General features: G+C 38.4%; 1 protein-coding gene across 1 annotated transcript in view; it reads left to right on the plus strand.

The window, feature by feature from the left end:
• ANKRD44 (ankyrin repeat domain 44) overlaps positions 1–20830 on the plus strand; it is a 342805-nt gene that overhangs the window by 170158 nt on the left and 151817 nt on the right. Inside the window, exons 3-4 of the mRNA XM_049773177.1 lie at positions 4413–4491; positions 16526–16596. Coding sequence (XP_049629134.1) covers positions 4413–4491; positions 16526–16596 — 150 coding nt within the window. The remainder of the gene's footprint in view (positions 1–4412; positions 4492–16525; positions 16597–20830) is intronic.

Below are 20830 nucleotides of genomic sequence, written 5' to 3' on the forward strand. Positions count from 1 at the left end.
TTTACTGCTCTTATTCCCCCACATTACCTCCCACACCTTGTCTCTTTTTTTTTGTTTGTTTTTTGTTTTTTTGGGGCCACACCTGGGCACACCTAGGCTACTTGCAAGGCGAACACTGCTGTGCTATCTCTCCGGCCCCTCACACCTTGTCTCTTTATATACGTCCTTTGTTAAATGGTCAGATTCTATTTGTTCATCTTTTTTTAAATGTTCTTTTTTGTTTTTACGTTATCATGAACTTTATATATAAAGGTAACAATTACATTCCATTTTACATATTTGAGGCATACCAATGATTCTCTGAGCATATTCCTGGCCCTACACTCAGGGGACACCTGAGTGCTTGGGAGACTGTATGGGGTGCCAGGGATTAATCTAGATTGGTAGCATGCAAGTTAAATGCCCTTCCCCCAACTCTTATTTGCTAGAGTTTTGGATATGGTTCTCTGATTAATTCAAGTTTTATCACAGACTTTACAGTGATTTTGGGAAGGATTCAAACATAATTTCCCCGTTGGCCATGTTGGCCTCATCATAGCGATTTAAAAAAATTGAGACAATGTGTATTATTATAACATTATATAATTTTTAGGTGTATGCCATTGAAAATCATTATGTATATGATTTGTTAAGTTCATGAAGAACTCTTAAGACAATGTTTGTATTTCCATTTTTATAAATTAGTGCTTTCAGGTTAGAAACTAGAATGCCTTATTTCTTGTCATTAACTTTTTGTATTGGGCAAATCATCTAACATAATCAAATATCTAGATTCCCTATCTTTTAAATGGTGATAATGAGACCTAGTGGTAAGAAGGCATTTTGGAGAAATGTAAGAAAAGTAAGAACTCTATATGTTTTATTTTTTTCCTGTACATTCTATGTGTATCTTTGGCCTAACGCCTATTTTTACTAAAATAATGTTATATTGTATTCTTCAGGATCCTTCCTTCTTTTACCATTTCATCTCCTACTCCATTGCTCACATTGTGAAAAAATAGAGTGCCCTAATATGTAGGTCAGGATGAACTGTGATGTCTTGTTTGATTTCAGTTGATTAAAAGTTGTAATTAGGGCCCGGAGAGATAGCACAGTGGTGTTTGCCTTGCAAGCAGCTGATTCTGGACCTAAGGTGGTTGGTTCGAATCCCAGTGTCCCATATGGTCCCCCATGCCTGCCAGGAGCTATTTCTGAGCAGACAGCCAGGAGTAATCCCTGAGCACCACCGGGTGTGGCTCAAAAAAAAAAAAGTGGAAATTAATGTGTTTCTATAATTTGTCCCTCATCTCATGGTTTTGTACATCATTTAGTTTCTTTAGTAGAGAGTGGATGTTGATGACCCTTTATATAACAGAAACACACAGTTACTTTAGATCAGGCCTTAATATCACAAATCATTGTTTGTATGGTTCTGTTTAATTGGTGAACTCAACAGCTGCTGCTTGAATATAGATCTTCTCTTCAGTTTCCTGTCTGTAATTCATTATGTAAGAAGAGAATAAATAATCTGAAAGCTAAGTGAATATTTACAGGAGTATTAGGATTCCTAATAAAAATTTTACAATATTATCTCACAGTATAGATCCAGTTTATAATATAGAATCTAAAGTTTGAACCTGCTTTGTCATAAAAGGGTCCATAGAATTAGAAACTTTTATATACAAAAAGTCTAAATAGATGCGGATGTTAAATTTTTTATTCTCAGAATACAGACTTTGCTTCAAGTCAAATAAAGTTATGTTTTGGTTGGGTTATTCCCTTGTTTAAGTTGCATATATTTAATTTTTTTTGAAACAAACCCTGTAACCAAGTCAATTAACAGAAGAACATATAATTATATAACTTTTATTTTAACTTAAACGAAATTTTTAGTAGATGTTGTAAGAAGTTGATTTTTTTTTTTTTTTTTGGTTTTTGGGCCACACCCTGTGACGCTCAGGGGTTACTCCTGGCTATGCGCTCAGAAGTTGCTCCTGGCTTCTTGGGGGACCATATGGGACGCCGGGGATCGAACCGCGGTCCGTCCTAGGCTAGCGCAGGCAAGGCAGGCACCTTACCTCCAGCGCCACCACCCGGCCCCAGAAGTTGATTTTTTTTTTATAAAAGTGAGAATAAAATACAAATTTTGTGTAAAGGTATCAGTAAAAGAAACAAAAACATTTGGAAAGGCCTGGCCTTATTTATTTGTATAGTTTACTATAGAAATTAAGATTTTGATCCTCAAACAAGCAATCCTATTTTCAAACCTTGAATCATTACATTTATAGAAAGAATGACAAAAGTGTGTTAACTGTGGTTGTATAGTTTATTGAATTTGTCAAATTGTACATTTATATTTTGATTACATCCCCTTTAACAATTAATTGAGGCATATATATATATATATAAAATATATATGTTCAGATAGATAGATAGATAGATAGATAGATAGATAGATTGGTTTTTGAGTCACACCTGGCAGCGCTCAGGGATTACTCCTGGCTCTATGCTCAGAAATTGCTCCTGGCAGGTTCAGAGGACCATATGGGATGCCAGGATTTGAACAACTATCCTTCTGCATGCAAGGCAAACACCTTAGCTCCATGCTATCTCTCCGGCCCCAGAAAAAAATAATTTCAGGCTAATTTGGACTGCTCCTTTTTTTTTTTTTTTTAAATAAAGCTAGTTAATCCCTTCATAAAACTTGTTCACCAAATTCCCAAACAAGTAGACTAGGTTTAAGATTATTTCTTGTCATGTCCTCTGCCAGCCATCTGTACTGGGTCATGAAATGTCCCAAAGCTATGATTTGAAAAGAAACTGAGAAAGAGTTTGGGCAGAGGGCCCAAACTGTCAAATAGATTATCATTCTTGGGCTATACAAGAGCTGTTAGGTAAATTATGTAATCAAGTGACAACAGGACTGATTAAAATCAACAATGGAACTAAGACACATGCAACTCTTTAGGAGATAGTTTGCTCCAAAGCTTTGGTCACCATGATTATGGAGTAGTTGATAGCAGTTTGTGGGAGAAACCTCCCATTATTTGGTTCTATTTGGCCAATTTATGCTGAGTATCTAATATGCTGCTACTTCGAGGATTTAACAGTTCTTTACCTCATGAGGGTTCTTAATCTTGGGAGGATGATTAATCACAACTGTCCATCCTAGTGGTCATGATGGCTGTGCATGGACCAGGTTACATGCCAGCCAAGGCCTTTATTAATCTATATCAGCTGGAACTCTGAGTTGAATAGACAAAGGAGAAAGTATAAAAAGGAGAAAGTATCTGACATTGTGCTGCCTTTGAGTGCAGGATGTTAGAAGCCTTACCACGGATTGATACTAGAGTCAAACAGGTGCAGATTCCATTTTAGCTGTTATATAGATTAAGGAGTTTGGGTAGATCCTTTTTCATTATTTTAGTCAGTTTTCTTTTCTATAAAACTGAGAGTAAACTTTATCACAGCTCTCTACTTTAATGTCAAAATTTTTCAGGAAGCCATTTCCTATTCTCACTAAACAATCTTATTCCTATAGTTTGTACCTTGATCCCATTATCCTGTTTAATTTTTGTCACACTGAGTAGCACCACTTGGAGTAATAGGATAGTTTTGGTTAATCTTCTCCACTCACTCGAGTGTTCATGACACAAAGGAACTGGACTTAGAGAGGTTGTGTTCGATTCCCAGGTTATTGTTCTTGGTATATAATAAACACCCAGTAAGTAATTATCCACAAATGGACATTGGCAGGCAGTAGTTAATGGTGTCTGAAAAGAGAAAATGACTATACTTATGTTTAATGTTCTTATGAATGGCTCTACTAGGGGCCGCTGAGGTGGTGCTAGAGGTAAGGTGCCTGCCTTGCAAGCGTTAGCCAAGGATGGACCGCGGTTCGACCCCCCGGCGTCCCATATGGTCCCCCCCAAGCCAGGGGCGATTTCTGAGCACTTAGCCAGGAGTAACTCCTGAGCATCAAATGGGTGTGCCCCCCAAAAAAAAGAATGGCTCTACTGAATTCACTTAAAAAAAGAAATCATTGAATAGAAAAGAAATATTGTTAAGGTAGATAGAAAGGTTTTATATATATATATATATATATATATATATATATACATATACATATTTAAAATAATACTGAAGGTTTGAAAAAATGGAATTATATTACCAAATACATAGTGTTCTCTTCCTGAACTGAATTGACTTTCAATTTGAAGAGCAGATATACAGAAGACACCGGGACACAAATGGGATTGTTTAGCTATGGGTCGGGGTTGCTGAGAGGAACTGTGTAAGCAGTGCTCACCTGATTTGTAATTAGCCTGTATTTCTTCTACAGGCCTGAATTATAGTGAGAGACATGTTTACTTTGTTTACAAAAAGCACCTCCATCTGCTCCACTGACTTGCTTATCTTTATCATTGTTGCAGGATTCTGAAAAGCGAACCCCTCTTCATGTGGCTGCATTTCTGGGTGATGCCGAGATCATTGAACTCCTGATTCTGTCAGGTAAGTAACTACTCAGAACTAGCTGCAGAGAAAAATTCAAATGACCAGGGACTTGAGCAATAAAACAGCAGGTAGGGAGTTTGCTTTGCATATAGTTGACCCAGGTTTAATCCCTGGCATCCCATATGGTCTCCTGAGACTGCCAGGAGTGATTTATGAGCACAGAGCTAGGAATGCTCCACCCCACCCCTCAAATAAAAACAAAAAAGTTCAAGTGACATGTTTACTAGACTGACTGCTATCATGAATCAACTAATTTTTTGTTTTGCTCATGGAGGTTTATTTGATCCATGATTTCTTTTTATCAGAACAAAAAAGACAGTTCTAATGAAAAATAACTCTCTGCTAAAACTTTTACATTGCTTTCAAAACTTTGATTTCTTCTTGTCCAATCAGAACCCAACATTGGAGATTAATTAAGTACATATGGATATTGTTGTTTTTCCACTGCAAGAGAAAATAGATTTCATAAAGTAACATCATCTTCGGAAACTATATATTTTGTATATTTAAACTGTGTTACAAAACATCTTGGTGTTTCCTTTATAGATACATGACTGTAACTAAGTAATAAAAGGATAAACGTGGATGGAAAGAAACATCAACTTCTGGTTAGCTGTTACCTCTGTGGAGACAATTTGAATTATAGAAGTCTTCACAGAAGGGTATAAAAGATCCTGAAACTCTAAAATATTTTGTTTTGTTAAAAATGTGGGAGAAGGGCGGGAGTGATAGTACAGAGGGTAGGGCATTTGCTTGTATACAGTTGATCCAAGTTTGAGCCAGCATTCCATAAGGTCCCCAGAGCCTGCCAGGAGTAAATTCCTGAGCAGAGCCAGGAGTAACCTCTGAGCAGAGCCAGATGTGGCTCAAAAATTTGGAACAATTAAAACAAATTAAATTGTGAGAGCAATTTAACCAATACGTGGTAAATCTGATTAGTGTGTATGTAAGTTTTGCATGCTTAAACTTTTTTCTACGTATTTTAAACATTTCATTGAATTTTAAAATGCCAATGGCTTCATTTTTTGAAAGCTGTGTCCTTGGTGCATCTCACCAAGCAAGTTCTCTATTGATAGCAATCTGTGCTTCTTCCTTGAGTATTTGCCAGACAAATCCCCAGTGAATCTGAGCACGCTTATGCCTCATTGTAGAGTATATGCAGCTTAGCTGACATTCTTCCTCCTTTTTATTTAGGGAAATTCAAATCTGGAGGAAATGCCTCTGACCACAGACTATGCAAAAGTTCTATAATAAAGCTTGCCTTTGTTTGCAGTGGTAAAGGGAAATTGTAGAATTAGAATTCCAAAGTAAGCTAAATGAAGGTGGAAGTTGATACAGAGTTCGAGCAGGTGTGAGCAATGTTGAGGAAAAGCAACAAGAATTCTGTTGTGACACACACAAAAAAAGACACATTGCTCTTACTTTGGTTGTATTCATAGTCTTGAGAGTGCTTACCCCTCCCCCCACACCCCTCAACTTTATTTTGTTGTGCTTTAAAACTTGTGTCCTGTGCTCTTGACAATTATTTGCTTGGTCCTTAGATTTCTTGAGGAATTCATTAAGCTTTTAAAAATAAAAAATTGTCTGACAACTCTCAAGATGTTCCAGGGCTGTGTTCCAAACAACCACAACATAGTGCTGGCACAGGTCATGGCTAAGAGCCAGGATACACTGATTGTCTGAACAGTAGAAATTTGGCCTGTGGAAATATATGGGTATAAGATAAATAAATAAATTTTGGTGTGGTACTTAATGGTCCCAACTAATTATATAGATCAACCACAAAATTCTATTTAAAAAAGCTTTCAGAACCTCAGAAGAATGTTTGGTTCATAAATGTCCAAGTTCAGAAAGTTGTCTTAGAGTCAATGTTTTTATAAAACGTGTGTAAGGTAATATAATCCAACATTTCAGTATGAATTTGACCTCTTTGTTTTTCTCAGGAATTTTCATACTTAGGATTATTTAAGAAAGTTGATTTTAAATTGCTTATGAATCAAGCAGCCTCTTTTAAATATGGTTCTTTTAGTAGTACGGAAGAAATGGGAAATTTATCTTGATTGGTATAAATTATTTGGTTTGCAAATTACTGACCTTTTAACCTCTCCAGTATGCTTTTGTGTGGTATTACTGTAGGATTATTTTTCTCTTCCATCCATCAATTAGGAAGACTTAAAATTTGGGAAAGCATTGGGGATATTCTTTAGACTTTTGGTTTGCTCAGGCAAACTCTTGGAATCTTGTAACTTCAATTTTCTATAAGATTCTTGAGTCAATTTGCATGTTATATTTCTAAAGAAATGTCATTGTAGAAGCATGATTATTCTATTTCTGAGCTTCCATCTTCCATTTGACCCTCTAGGCAATCCAACCAATTTTTTTCGCTTCAATAATAACTGAGGTGCTAATGCTTCCCATGTTGAATGGAAAATTGATTTTGCTAGAAATTATTGCAGCTGTGTTTTTTTATTGTTGTTAACATATAGAACATATATAGTTGCAACTTGAGCCCACTAAATTCTTACTATTTTACTAGTTAGAAGGATGGAATTCTGAATGCCTCTGAATAGTCCTTGACATTACTGCCCCCCCCCCCCTTAGCTAATTGACAGATTAAATTCTGGCTTTTTCCTATCACAACTCCATCCAGCTCCTACCTCTAGCTTCTGTTTGAGAAATGTCAAAAGTCAGGATTCAGTTAGAGAGAAGGTCAATGACTTGAAGTTTGCCAAGTCATTTAGCTGCTTTTGGAAGAATGAGATGAATATAAGCCAATTGGGAGCAAAGAGTTCAGAGACTCGAGTTGAGAAATAGGAAGCTTTCATCCAGAAAAAATCAACACAGAAACAAAACCCTACTGAGAAACTCTGGGCTGTGACATGATTCGAGTCCTTACATGATCCTTGGATCATCTTCCTTGAATGCAAGGAAGAAAGTTTGTGAAATGTAATTAAAATCATAAAATGTCAAAAGAATTAAATATTTTTAAATTTTAAAATAAGAAATTTATGAAAACTCAGGCAGCAGTAAAATGGTATTCCTATAAAGTTATTTTCTTTCATTACTCAAAATGTGATAAGCTACTCTCAGTGCAAATTGCATCCCAAGATGGCAGGATTTTCTTATGCATAACAAATATTCATCCTCTTAGGTTGAATTTCTGATAAAAAAAAAAAGAGTGATGAAACCAGGCCATGTTGATTTGGGCCTCCCTAATATACTGTGACTATAGAGCAATGAACCATTTTCTGGTGAACAATAAATGAACTCTTAAGGCCAATCCCTGGGTAGTTTTAATAATGCTTTGAGCAATTGCCATGTACATAGAATTATGATGCACTCTTCCAAGGTTATGCAGTGAAGGACAGTGTTCCTAGGCTATAGTGAGATTTGGTATGTAAAAAGAAATCAATAGCAAGATGATCTCTTTATATCATTCACAGATTTTACAGTATCTTTCAGATTTATTTATTTTTACAATAAAAAAAACCTGTAGTATATCTGCTTGGGTTCTCAATTATTTTCTTTGACCTGGAAGATATTTAAGGAATTAGTTTTACCTTTCTCTTTGTTCTATTGCTTCTATTATGCTTGGGCTACAAAATCAGTTTTAGAAAATTGTTTCTGTAAAAGATGCCAAGAACTCCCTTTCTTCCTGATATTTATAAAAATAAAACTAGTGGTAATAAGTGATTAAGACTCCAGAAAGTACTTAATTTGTAATTAGTTTATTCTTGACCTCATTGATAGGTCTTTGTCTCTGCAGAGTCTGTGTAGGCTGATTGTGTGTGTGTGTGTGTGTGTGTGTGTGTGTGTGTGTGTGTGTGTTTTAGCTTGAAAATGTCCTTGAGAAAAAGCATTTGCCTTTCAATCATTAGACATGCAGGCTCTCTGTCCTTCGGTACACAATGGTGCCTGACAGGCAGGTAAATAACATGAAGGTTCCTTTAGAAAAAAGTTATAAATATTCAACTCAGCGCCAGACCCAACTGTCATCTTCCTCTAACGTGAAAACAGGCTCAGGGATCGGTTTAGAGGAGGAGGATGAAGAAGCTGATGGTGAGTGAGGATGACACGGATGAAATACTATTCAGTGCTGCTCCAATAACTTCCCCTTTGTCAGAATAATTGTGTTATTCAGGGAGGGGACATTTTCCTGGCAGTTGCCAGTCAGCCTCTGGAAGAGGAAAAGTGGAGGGATGAAGGACTTCAGCAGTGACTTGAGAGAAGCCACTTCCTTGGTCTCTAATTATCTTTCAATTCCTCCAGTGACTTGGAAGCTACCAGAGCCATGCCTGCTGCTGTTTGTTACTTGACTCAATGCTTGGGGTCATGTTTCTCCCTGAAAGAATTTGAATATTTAAAACCTCATTTGGATTTACATTAAGCTGAAAGATTTTAGGATACATGAATGATAATAGTAAAAGTAACAATACAATAGAAGTGTGGAAATAGAAATTATAGGGAAAAAACAGTAATAGAAAAAGGCAAATGAAGACACTATTATCAGAAAGTAAATTAATATTGGCCAGTAAATAAACATCTTAGGAGATGCCTAAGGTCAGGGATGAATCTCTGTAGTAGAGTACTTGCCTTCCATGTTCGAGGCAATGGATAGATTCAATCCCTGACCTTGCAAACAAACAAAACAAACCAGTAAAACCTCATTATTATATAGGGAAACATAAAAATGCAATACCATTTTCTTTATTATATTCAGAATGACTGTTAATATCAAGGTTGATGAGGATGTGGGAAGCAAAGCAATCTTATGCACTGGTAGTGTGTAAATTGGTTCACTTTGGAGGGCTGAGATTATCTATTAAAGTCGAAAATGTACATGGCCTATGACATAGAAAATCCATGTCTAATTATCTATCCTAGACAAATGCTTGCACATTTGCATAAAGTCATTTTAAGGATCATCACAGTATTTCTTGAAACAGTACCATACAAAAAGGGGGAGCTGTTATCTTTTCCCCCAACTTCCTGACTAATCTCACCTGGATGGTGAGACCCACCCACTGCTGGGAGGGGTCTGCAGTTGGTAATTAAGAGGTTGCCTGGGGGGAAGGGGAGAGAGAGAGAGATTGGACACTGGAAGGGTGTTTGCTGGCAGCTGATGGAGGCTGCTTAATAAAGTTTATCTTAGAGACCATGCAGGAAATATGAACATGGTGATTAGGGCCTTGTAATAAAGCTGGATATCTCCTTCAAAAACAAACAAACAAAAAATCAAACAAACAAACAAAAAGAAACAGTACCATACTGGAAATAGCCATAGTGGAAAAGTGTCTAAAAATGAGTTTTTTTTTTATGTTAGAGTACATGTATTAATTAAAATTAATAAACAGAGAAAACAATAAATTCATTTTGTGTCAACAAGAATGCATAAAAATTATTGAGTGAAGTGAGGAAGTTTAGTGTTATTATACAATACAGCTTTTGTAAAATGTATTATGAGCAATACAATCTAAATTTTAAAACTTACTATGTAAGATTTTAAAAATATGAAAAATACTGTGCTACTACTCAGCCTGATTTTCTTATTTTTATATGAGTATACATATTATTCATATGAGGCATAAAAGAAATTGGGATGAAAGCATAAAAGCAAGGGTAAATACATCACTCAGTCATCTATTGTATGATGCATGCATCATGCACATATTTAATCATACATGTTGTATATACATATTGGATAATGTGTATTCTATTTAACCTTACATACAGATTGTGTGATGTATAATGTATACATAATGTGTGTATCTAATCATACATACATCTATAGCTATATATGTGTCTCTGAAGTCAGACTGACCAGATTTAAATCGGTCATTTCTAGCTTGATAGCTGGGACATATTATTTAACACATTTATTTTTTAATGGGCTGGACTGATAGTACAGCAAGTAGGGTGCTTGTCTTGTACATGACAGACCTGTATTCAATCCCTGGCACATTATGTGGTTCCCTGGCTAGGAGTGACTCATAACCAAGAGTAAGCTCTGAAAACTAATGGGTAGGGGCTGGTGAGGTGGCGCTAGAGGTAAGGTGTCTGCCTTGCAAGTGCTAGCCAAGGAAGGACCGGTTTGATCCCCCGGCATCCCATATGGTCCCCCAAGCCAGGGGCAATTTCTGAGCACTTAGCCAGGAGTAACCCCTGAGCATCAAATGGGTGTGGCCCAAAAAACAAAACAAAACAAAAAAAAAAGAAAGAAAACCAATGGGTTTTCAAAATATCAAAAAGAAAAAACAAACCACCTTAATATTTTTCTGCAACTTATTTTTTAATTATATAAGATTTATTTTTTTCTAATTTTTATTATAATACCATGATTTACCAATTTGTTCATAATACAGTTATTTCAGGCATTTAATATTCAAACACCAATCCTGCCACCAGTGTGACCTTCTCTTCATCAATCCCCAATTTTCCACTTACCACCCTAGCCTGCCTAGGCAGGCTATTCAGGCACAAACAAATTAACTTCATATTGCTTGTTACAACAGAAAGGCAAATAGTATTATTAAAACTTAGATCAACACAGGTCAGTTTGAAATGATTGATCTACCTCTTCCTAGTGTTACTAAAGGCAGTGTTTAGGATTTACTGGGCTGTGGCTGAGCTTTCTGTGTTACTGTTTAGGCTGACTGAGCTTGGTAGATTAGTATGGAACTTTTCCACCAGATTTACTGTGATACTACTGACTGACACTACTATTAAGGTGTTGTAAATCCACTCAGTCCAGGATTTACATATCTCAAACAAAATAGTAGTTTGGACGTTTGATAAGGGTAAGTCATGAAGCTGGGCCCTTTCAGTTAGATGTAGGGTATGGGTTTGGGCTGCTATAGTTTGTGCAAAAAGAGGACAATGGGGGCCGGGTAGGTGGCGCTGGAGGTAAGGTGTCTGCCTTGCAAGCGCTAGCCAAGGAAGGACCGCGGTTCGATCCCCCGGCGTCCCATATGGTCCCCCCAAGCCAGGGGCGATTTCTGAGCACATAGCCAGGAGTAACCCCTGAGCATCAAACGGGTGTGGCCCAAAAACCAAAAAAAAAAAAAAAAAAAAAGAGGACTCTGTGACCCTGACCGGCCCCTTCTGAGAATGCCACAGAGGTATCAGCTTGGATCAAGCTACTGAAAAGTATTGACAACCATTATTTTCTTCTGGAGCGTGGTGAAGGAGCTGGTCCATTTTTCTGATGGGAAAATGGTGGCTGTGAGCAGGGGCTGCTGGGTTTTCCAGTTGCAGGGTGGAGAAACATCTTCATTTCTTCAGCCATAAAAAGAGCACCAACTAGTAGCTCTATTAAATGCAATACATAAACACTAGTAAATAGAGTAAATATTCAGATGGCAGTAGTTTTTAACAATGTCTTTGCATTTACCAGAGCTAAAACTAGAATCTCCATTCCGAATGGAATGGAGCTACACAAAATGAGTAGCCATGCTGAGAATCTCCCACCTAACATTTAGGTCTGCGCTATCAGGTCTGCCAATCATAAGTCAGCGGTGTGTAGAGAGCCCTTATAGCAGAATCAGTTTGAACGGAGATGTTCTGTCCATAGAAACTACACTTTGGAGTTTAAAATATTAGCATGGAAAAAAGGAATGTAAACCATCTTACTAATTTTTTTATTCTTTATCACATGATCACATTGTGGGTATATTGGGTTAAATATAAACTAAAATTCATTTTCCCCCACTTCCCCCTTTTTTTTGGTTTTTAGGTCACACCCGGCAACACTCAGGGGCTACTCCTGGCTTTGTACTCAGAAATCACTCCTGGCAGGCTCGGGGGACCATATGGGATGCTGGGATTTGAACCACGGTCCTTCAGCATGCAAGGCAAATGCCCTACCTCTATGCTATCTCTCCAGTCCTGCCCCCCTTCCCTTTTAAATGTGCCCATTAGCAAATTTTAAATGGCATATTTGGCTCACATTGTATTTCTGTGGGACAGTGCTTAGATTTAGATTGAGTACAATTTAAGTAGGTCAATAAAATGCAATTGAGCCAGAAGTGCTTTACAAGCAGCGCATCTGAGCCAGTGTGAAAATTCTTCCTACAAATAAGCAAAAGGGTAGAGTAACTAAAGGGGGGATAGGATCATTATCCAGCAGCCAGGTGAAAATTCAAAGAGGGGACTTATTGCCAGATTCCTCCATCTCGAATGACATTTGATTTCTTGACCTGAAGGGACAACCTACCCATAGGGATGAAACCGTATTCTTAGAGGAGAACTGCTTGAAATCTGAGTGATGTTTGTGATATCAGCAACCCTGAGATAGACTAAAGATTAGCTATAAACATGCATTTGCCTCACTCAAGAAAATTAAAGTTTTATTTTCTGATATGCAGGTATAAAGTAGAGGATAGTGAAATACATATATTCATGACCCAGGGGGAAAGTTGAGTTGTTAGAAAAATGCATTGAATAGCTTTCAGAATGTTAGAGGAGGAAAGGCTAAGACTGAAGATATGTTGTTTCTGAATAAGAAAAGGAAGCTTAGGAACATCTGGTGCTCTCAAAACCAAGACTTAGGAGAGAAAATCTAAAATTTTATTTTAGCAGTGGAAATTTTGTTTTAAAAGTCATGTTTTTCCCTTTAATCATATTTGCATTTCCTCTTCCCCAGTATTCTCTAGCAGTGGAATGGTTCTTAATATTAAAACTATGCCTGTTTGTACCATCTCTCACGGTTGGTTCCTTGTGTTCTTTAATCTGCATGTGACTTCCCCATTCTCTGTTTCTTACTTCCTTAAAAATCTGAGTCATTGATTTGGGTGGATGAGATGATAAAAAGGACTAGGAAATAAGAACTATCCCTATTATGCTAGTTTCCTTTCTTTCTTTCTTTCTTTCTTTCTTTCTTTCTTTCTTTCTTTCTTTCTTTCTTTCTTTCTTTCTTTCTTTCTTTCTTTCTTTCTTTCTTTCTTTCTTTCTTTCTTTCTTTCTTTCTTTCTTTCTTTCTTTCTTTCTTTCTTTCTTTCTTTCTTTCTTTCTTTCTTTCTTTCTTTCTTTCTTTCTTTCTTTCTTTTTTTTTTTTTGGTTTTTGGGCCACACCCAGTGACACTCAGGGGTTACTCCTGGCTATGTGCTCAGAAGTCGCTCCTGGCTTGGGGGATCATATGGGATGCCGGGGGATAGAACCGCGGTCTGTCCTAGGCTAGCGCTTGCAAGGCAGACACCTTACCTCTAGCGCCACCGCGCCGGCCCCTATTATGCTAGTTTTCAATTTGCAAGGTACTTATTCTCACAGCCACCTAAAAGAAGTAGGGAGAAGAGAAATATTGTTAGTCTGAAGCTACAGACTATGGACCCTTGGTCAGTAGATACTGGAATTAAAATTCAAGTCTGGGAGGGGCCAGAGAGATAGCATGGAGGTAAGGTATTTGCCTTGCATGCAGAAGGATGGTGGTTTGAATCCTGGCATCCCACATGTTCCCCAGAGCCTGCCAGGAGCGATTTCTGAGTATAGAGAAAGGAGTAACCCCTGAGCACTACCGGGTGTAACCCCAAAACAAAAAACAAACAAAAACTTCAAGTCTGGGTCACCTGGCAAAAAATTCAACATTTTTTCTAAGAAGTCACTCTTTCACTCCAAACCATTCCACTCAGGGTGCTTTTGGTTCTTAGCAAACTCATTCTATTAGATTCTCATTGGATAAGTGGTTTAAAAATATCCAGATAGTGCTGGGATCCAAAATATTTAATATTGAAAAGCCAAGCTACAATTTTTCAGTGACTCTCATCTTTGACATCATCTTATAGTAATTTTGGTTCCTAGGAAGTATTTAAGAACGTATTTTGCTTAGCTCCCTCTCAAAATAAGAAAAAAGAAAGAAGAAAGAAAAGAAAAGAAAAGAAAAGAAGTGGGTGAAGAGGAAGTTTCCTATCTCTCTTAGATTTACACTTAAGTATCTTCTATAATTAATATAGTTTAATGTCATTTATTTTTAAACAAAACTATTTATTACTATTGATTGATTGATTGGTTTGGGGCCACACCCAGCAGTGCTCAGGGGTTACTCCTGGCTCTATACTCAGAAATTATCCCTTGCAGGCTGGGGAACCATATGGGATGCTGGGAATCAAACCAGGTCTCTCCCAGGTAGGATGCATGCAAGGCAAATGCCCTACTGCTGTGCTATCTCTCCGATCCCTGCATTTATTCTTTTTTTCTTAGTTAGGCGTATTAGTAGAAGTTCCCTGGTTTATTATCAATGTTCAAAGTAAATTTCGAGCTCACTTTTTACCCATGAAAGTTTCCTACTTCCCGTTTTTTGGGTGTGAGGGGAGGGCAGGCAGATTTCTGTCCTTTTAAGTGATCAGCTGGCCTTGACCTCACATGAGTCAGCCCCTGTTTCCACTTGACTTGGTCAAGAGGTCCTTGTCCTGATGTACTCATGCCCTGCCCCTACTTTACCTTCTAGTTTCTTTGATTTATTGCCCCTGTGCCTGGGTTTACTACCTCGTTGGCCTTCAGGCTAACCTGGGCTTCTCTGCCTCTACAAAGGTATCAGTCATGTTTAATCTCTCCCTCTCTTCTTCCTTAAGCCTTTTTGTTAAACTTTGAGTATAAGATTCAAAGCCCTCCTTCTTTGTGCCCTTTACCCCCAAAGAAAGCTCATTGTGGTATTTGAGCATGTCAGTTGCAGATTGATGAGATTTTGGTCCTAGATAATTGTGGGTGTGTTATGCAAAGAAGCTGTGCCCTAATTTCTGTAAAAGCACCACACAACACTTATACTCCATGGCCCTGTTATGGGGGTGGGGCTAAGGGGGAGGGAGAGAGGGAGAGGGAGAGAGGGAGAGAGAGAGAGAGAGAGAGAGAGAGAGAGAGAGAGAGAGAGAGAGAGAGAGAGAAGCATATGAGCTTAACCCTAAATTTTAGCGGATCTAGCTCCTATGAGAGTCTGTTTGCTCACTGCTTTGAGTGTGATAAGACTGTGAGCACCATCTAGAATTCCTGTCTTTATCTGAAGCCTCAAGGAAACTGCTGGCTTCTTACCAATAATATATCAGACTTTATCTAGTAGATTCAAATTCAGGGATAAATCATATGTTTGCTAATCTCTTCAGTTCACCTCAAGTGTCATCAGAATTCAGCTTTACAAGATTTGTTTGAAATCTAATTGACTTCTGTTTTATCTGTTTTGGAAGACTGCTTATCCATGACTTTGGAGGACTTTGGTATAGTCTTGAGAGAAGTGTACTTAGTGACTTAGAATGTAACACAATTATCTCAGTTTCATATATTGTAGTATTATATTTAGGAATATGTACACACATAAACAAAAGTTCTTTTTTTTTTTTTTTTTTTTTAGTTTTTGGGTCACACCTGGCAGCACTCAGGGGTTACTCCTGGCTCTGTGCTCATAAATCGCTCCTGGCAGGCTCGGGGGACCATATGGGATGCCGAGATTTGAACCACCATCCTTCTGTATGCAAGGCAAACACTTTACCTCCATGCTATCTCTCTGGCCCCAACTAAAGTTCTTTATTCTTCAATACCTACTTTATTTTTTTTTTTACAGTCCTGGATTATTTGAATCTTCTTACAACTTTACAGTTGTTATCTGTATGTAATAAGACTGCACTTTGAATCTAATCTTTACATTCTTCTTATGACATTCTTAAGCTCTTCATCTAGTTTCTACAATAGTGGTTGTCATCTTTGTTTTCCTGTCTCCTGGTGTCTGGAAAGTACATGAAAGAGAAACCCCCTTACCCCCCAAAAAGAGAGAAAGTAATAGTGCTTGCTGGGGGCTGTATTGATAGTACAGAGGGTAGGGCATTTGCCTTGCCTGTGGCTCAACTCATTTTGGGATCCCTCTTATTCTCTATGACCCCCAGAATACCAGTAGGACTGCAGAGCCAGGAGTGACCTCTGAACATTGGCAGGTGTGGCCTAAAAACAAATGAAAAAGAGCCTGCTGATTTCATCACAAAAATCTAAGTACAGTTACAAAATTAGAACTACCCAGACTTCATTAAACCTCTAACTTGTTATGTTTGGTTTCAGGAGCACGTGTTAATGCCAAGGACAACATGTGGCTGACCCCTCTGCACCGGGCCGTTGCATCCAGAAGTGAAGTAAGTGCTTATTTTATTTTATTTTATTTTATTTTATTTTATTTTATTTTTGGTTTTTCAGGCCATACCCATTTGATGCTCAGGGGTTACTCCTGGCTAAGCGCTCAGAAATTGCCCCTGGCTTGGGGGAACCATATGGGACACCGGGGGATTGAACCGTGGTCGCGATCTTTCCTTGGCTAGCACTTGCAAGGCAGACACCTTACCTCTAGCGCCACCTCACCAGCCCCAAGTGCTTATTTTATTTCATCTCTCATCTCCGGCACCCAGGAAGAGAAAAATTCTTTCTTTTGAATAAGGAATTCTCACTGCAAAACAAAAGGCATTTCATTTCAATGCAAAAGGGTTATAAAAGTTAAAGAGCTGTTTGAGTATCTGCTGTACACCAAGCCTGGTGCCCCAGGGTTGTGGGGTAATTTATGATGGATGGACTTAAGTAGGATCCTTGACTACAGCAGGGTTTTCCTGGAAGGGTAGTGAGTGAGCAGGCAGATCAACTCTATGTCTTACCTGTATTGGCGAAGAGAGCAAACAGTGTCTTCCTGGTCAGAGGAGGCCTCTGAGGAAAGAGGTTAGTGAGCTCCTGTGGTTTTCATAAGCTGAGTAGGGAAGTATGAGACAGGAGAAGGGAGGACAGAGGCAGGAGTAAGCCAAGGAAGAGGCCCAGAAGTAAGCAGTGTGTTTGAGGCATGCTCCGTGAGAACACCTGGAGTAAGGGGTACAGAGAAAGATGTGTTGAAGAGTCCTGACCGTGGGAAAGGACTTGATGTCTGAACAGTGGAGCACGGGTATGGCAGGGGCCAAGTGGAACCTGTTAGGATTTGGTGAGAGTGAGGTGGACCATGCCATGGTGGGTGTGGAGATGCTCTGATTGGGAGGCAGACAGCAGGGCAGAGAAACCATCAGTTTTCATTGAACATTCTAAGTTTGGCAAATCCATCACAGGTGTTTGAGCTCCATGAGGGAAGGAATCTGTGCTTTGTTCTCATTCCTGGGAAGAGCTCTAGAAATAATCTCTTTTGAATGATAATTTGAGTGATAGTTGGTAATTTGACTGAAGTTGTCTAATGATATATACCATTACTCATACTGGCTGAGGAATTGTAGGGTTGATTGCGGAACCCCAGTCAATAGATCTGCTCACTGAGAAAAGTTCTGAGAGATGAAAAAAGAAGAGACAATATGGGGAAAGGGCTGGTGGAAAATCTGAAGCCTGAAGACTGTTTGGAGGAGCTGCTCACCTAATAGGGATGAAAAGTTGAGTGTTGGAGTCACTTGGAGGAATGACTGGCTTTGTTTATTTTTTTACTACATTTTTTTACTTTATTTTTTTACTTCATTTAAAGAAAATGCATCACATAGTTGACATAGTTGACCATAATACATTTGTTTCCATATAAGTGAGAGCAAAGTAACTAAAAAAGAATAGAAATTTAAAAAAAAAAGAAAGAAAAGAAAGTATTTAAAAAAAAGAAAGAAAGAAAAGAGGGGCCGGCACGGTGGCGCTAGAGGTAAGGTGTCTGCCTTGCCAGTGCTAGCCTAGGATGGACCGCGGTTCAATCCCCCGGCGTCCCATATGGTCCTCCAAGCCAGGAGCGACTTCTGAGCGTATAGCCGGGAGTAACTCCTGAGCGTCACCAGGTGTGCCCCCCCCCAAAAAAAAAAAAGAAAGAAAAGAAAGGAATAGTACAGTAGCATGAACATTTGTGAAAATTATTGTGTCCTCAAGAAAGTCATTAATATAGAAGAAGGTTAGTAAGCTCTTGTTGTTAGCTGTCCATTCTGCTAAATTGATGTGTTCCTATGAGGATGACAGCATCAAACAAATGAAGTTATCCAGAAATTTAAAGCATTATTACTGATATTGTAGCTTTTATTAGTACAGGGAATGTGCTCAGCTTCCAGGTTTCCTGGAAGAAGGAGAATGCAGGGAGAGAATGCCCACATTTGCCTCCCAAAATCCCTCGCTATATCAGTCCCCAAACTGGCATACCTGAAGTTTGGTTAGATTGGTGTTCCTGAAGAGACTTGTAGAGGGGTGCTGAGGCTGGGCCATTGGGAAAATGTCGATTCTGGGTGATGGAGGCAGAAGTCATGTCTTCAGGGAAGGGATTGTCCTACCCACTTCCCTGAGATGTCCAGCTTTGTACTGCTGGTGTACCTATAATCATTCACAGCTCAGTTTACATCAAGCTTGAGAAAAAGTTAGAGTCTATGGAGCTGGCCCAGTGTGAACATCATAATTAGGATTTTTTTGTAGTTTATTTTATCAAACAAATCTTTCCTTTGCTGCTGAGCAAGGTGATGCTCTCTAGGCACCTGTGGGAGTAGGAGATGGGGTAGAGGAAGCAAAGTGACTTCTCTCATCTCACATATGTCTATGACTGTCATCAGTGTCAACAGTTCCTCTTGGGCAACTACCTGGAAATTTCATAATGTATTCAGTACCTGGCAGCTTTGTTTTGAGATCATTCTCATCTTTGCTTAGCTGTGTGATCATATCAGTTTATATGAGTGTTTATAAGAGTTTGTAAGAGCTTTACTCTCTTTCTGAGTGATCCATGTGGGATTAGGGAGGCACATGTGCTGAAGCTACTGTTCATAGAGGCTGAAGAGCTCAGAATCTTCTGGTTCCCATCTCTCTTCTTTACCTCAGATAGCGGAAAGTTGATGGCTTCCCAAGCCCTGCCTCTTTGCTTCAGAAGGTGACATCAACTGTCATTGCTGTCTCCATGCTATCCTTGAGTGTCCAATTGGGCTGTTTGAGTTTCTAAGACATAAGATTCCTAAGGACATCAACTTCACAAAGTATTTTTTAGTAGTGATGGGGTTTTGTTTGTTTTGGGGTCACACCCTTTGATTCTCAGGGCTTACTCCTGGTTCTGCGTTCAGGAATTAACTCATTATGGGGCTCATTCTACCATATAGAATGATGGGAACTGAACCCAGGTTGGCTGCTTGCAAAACAAGCACTCTACCCACTAGACTATCTCTTCAGCCTCTACTTCACTAAGTTTCATCAAATTTCATCTAGATTCTTTCTTTCTTTCTTTCTTAATTCTTTCTTTCTTTCTTTCTTTCTTTCTTTCTTTCTTTCTTTCTTTCTTTCTTTCTTTCTTTCTTTCTTTCTTTCTTTCTTTCTTTCTTTCTTTCTTTCTTTCTTTCTCTCTCTCCCTCCCTCCCTCCCTCCCTCCCTCCCTCCCTCCTTTCTTTCTTTCTTTCTTTCTTTCTTTCTTTCTTTCTTTCTTTCTTTCTTTCTTTCTTTCTTTCTTTCTTTCTTTCTTTCTTTCTTTCTTTCTTTCTTCTTTCTTTCTTTCTTTCTTTCTTTCTTTCTTTCTTTCTTCTTTCTTTCTTTCTTTCTTTCTTTCTTTCTTCTTTCTTTTTGGTTTTTGGGCCACACCCAGCAGTGCTCAGGGGTTACTCCTGGCTGTCTGCTCAGAAATAGCTCCTGGCAGGCACGGGGGACCATATGAGACACCGGGATTCGAACCAACCACCTTTGGTCCTGGATCGGCTGCTTGCAAGGCAAACGCTGCTCTGCTATCTCTCCGGGCCCCTCATCTAGATATTTTATGAAAAATCTGGCTTTGTTTTTTTTTTTCTCATAGAAAAATAATCATGTTTGTTTTGTTCAAGAATAGCAATAACATATGTGAAGCACCTTATGTATTTCACTGTGCTTGCTAATGGAGCACTAACAAAATATGACATATACCTCCCACCCTTAGGGAAAGAAAGACACTTTCATATATGCTGCCTTTACCAAATGCTCTCCACCTCCATTGCCACATATAACTGCAAAGACATACATTCTGACAAGACTTATTTTTCCATCAACCTATCTGCCTGCCTTCTTTACATATCTTTAAGTGTGTTTCAGTTCAGTGAATCCAAAGATGATGAATCTGTTTTGCTGAATAAGTCTCTTACTGCTTCTCTAAGGAACCAGCTCCCTCTGCAGGTTTGTTGGGGAAAACAATTTCCATTGTAGGTATATTTTATTGGAAAGAATTTAAAAGGAAGCTCAAGATCTTTAGATAAAACTGCCAGTAAGGTCTTCATTTTAATCTTCGACAAAGTAAATTAAAAAGTTTCCTATAAAAACGAGTTTCTGTTGCTAGAGCCTACTGTGGTTCTTTTAAAAAGTAGTTAAACACTGTTTAACTACAAGGCTGTTCATGAACAAAGTTATTCATGATTGAATTTTAGTCTTACAATGTCCAACACCTTTCAC

The sequence above is a fragment of the Suncus etruscus genome, chromosome 5, assembly GCF_024139225.1.
Source record: "Suncus etruscus isolate mSunEtr1 chromosome 5, mSunEtr1.pri.cur, whole genome shotgun sequence".
NCBI lineage: Eukaryota > Metazoa > Chordata > Mammalia > Eulipotyphla > Soricidae > Suncus > Suncus etruscus.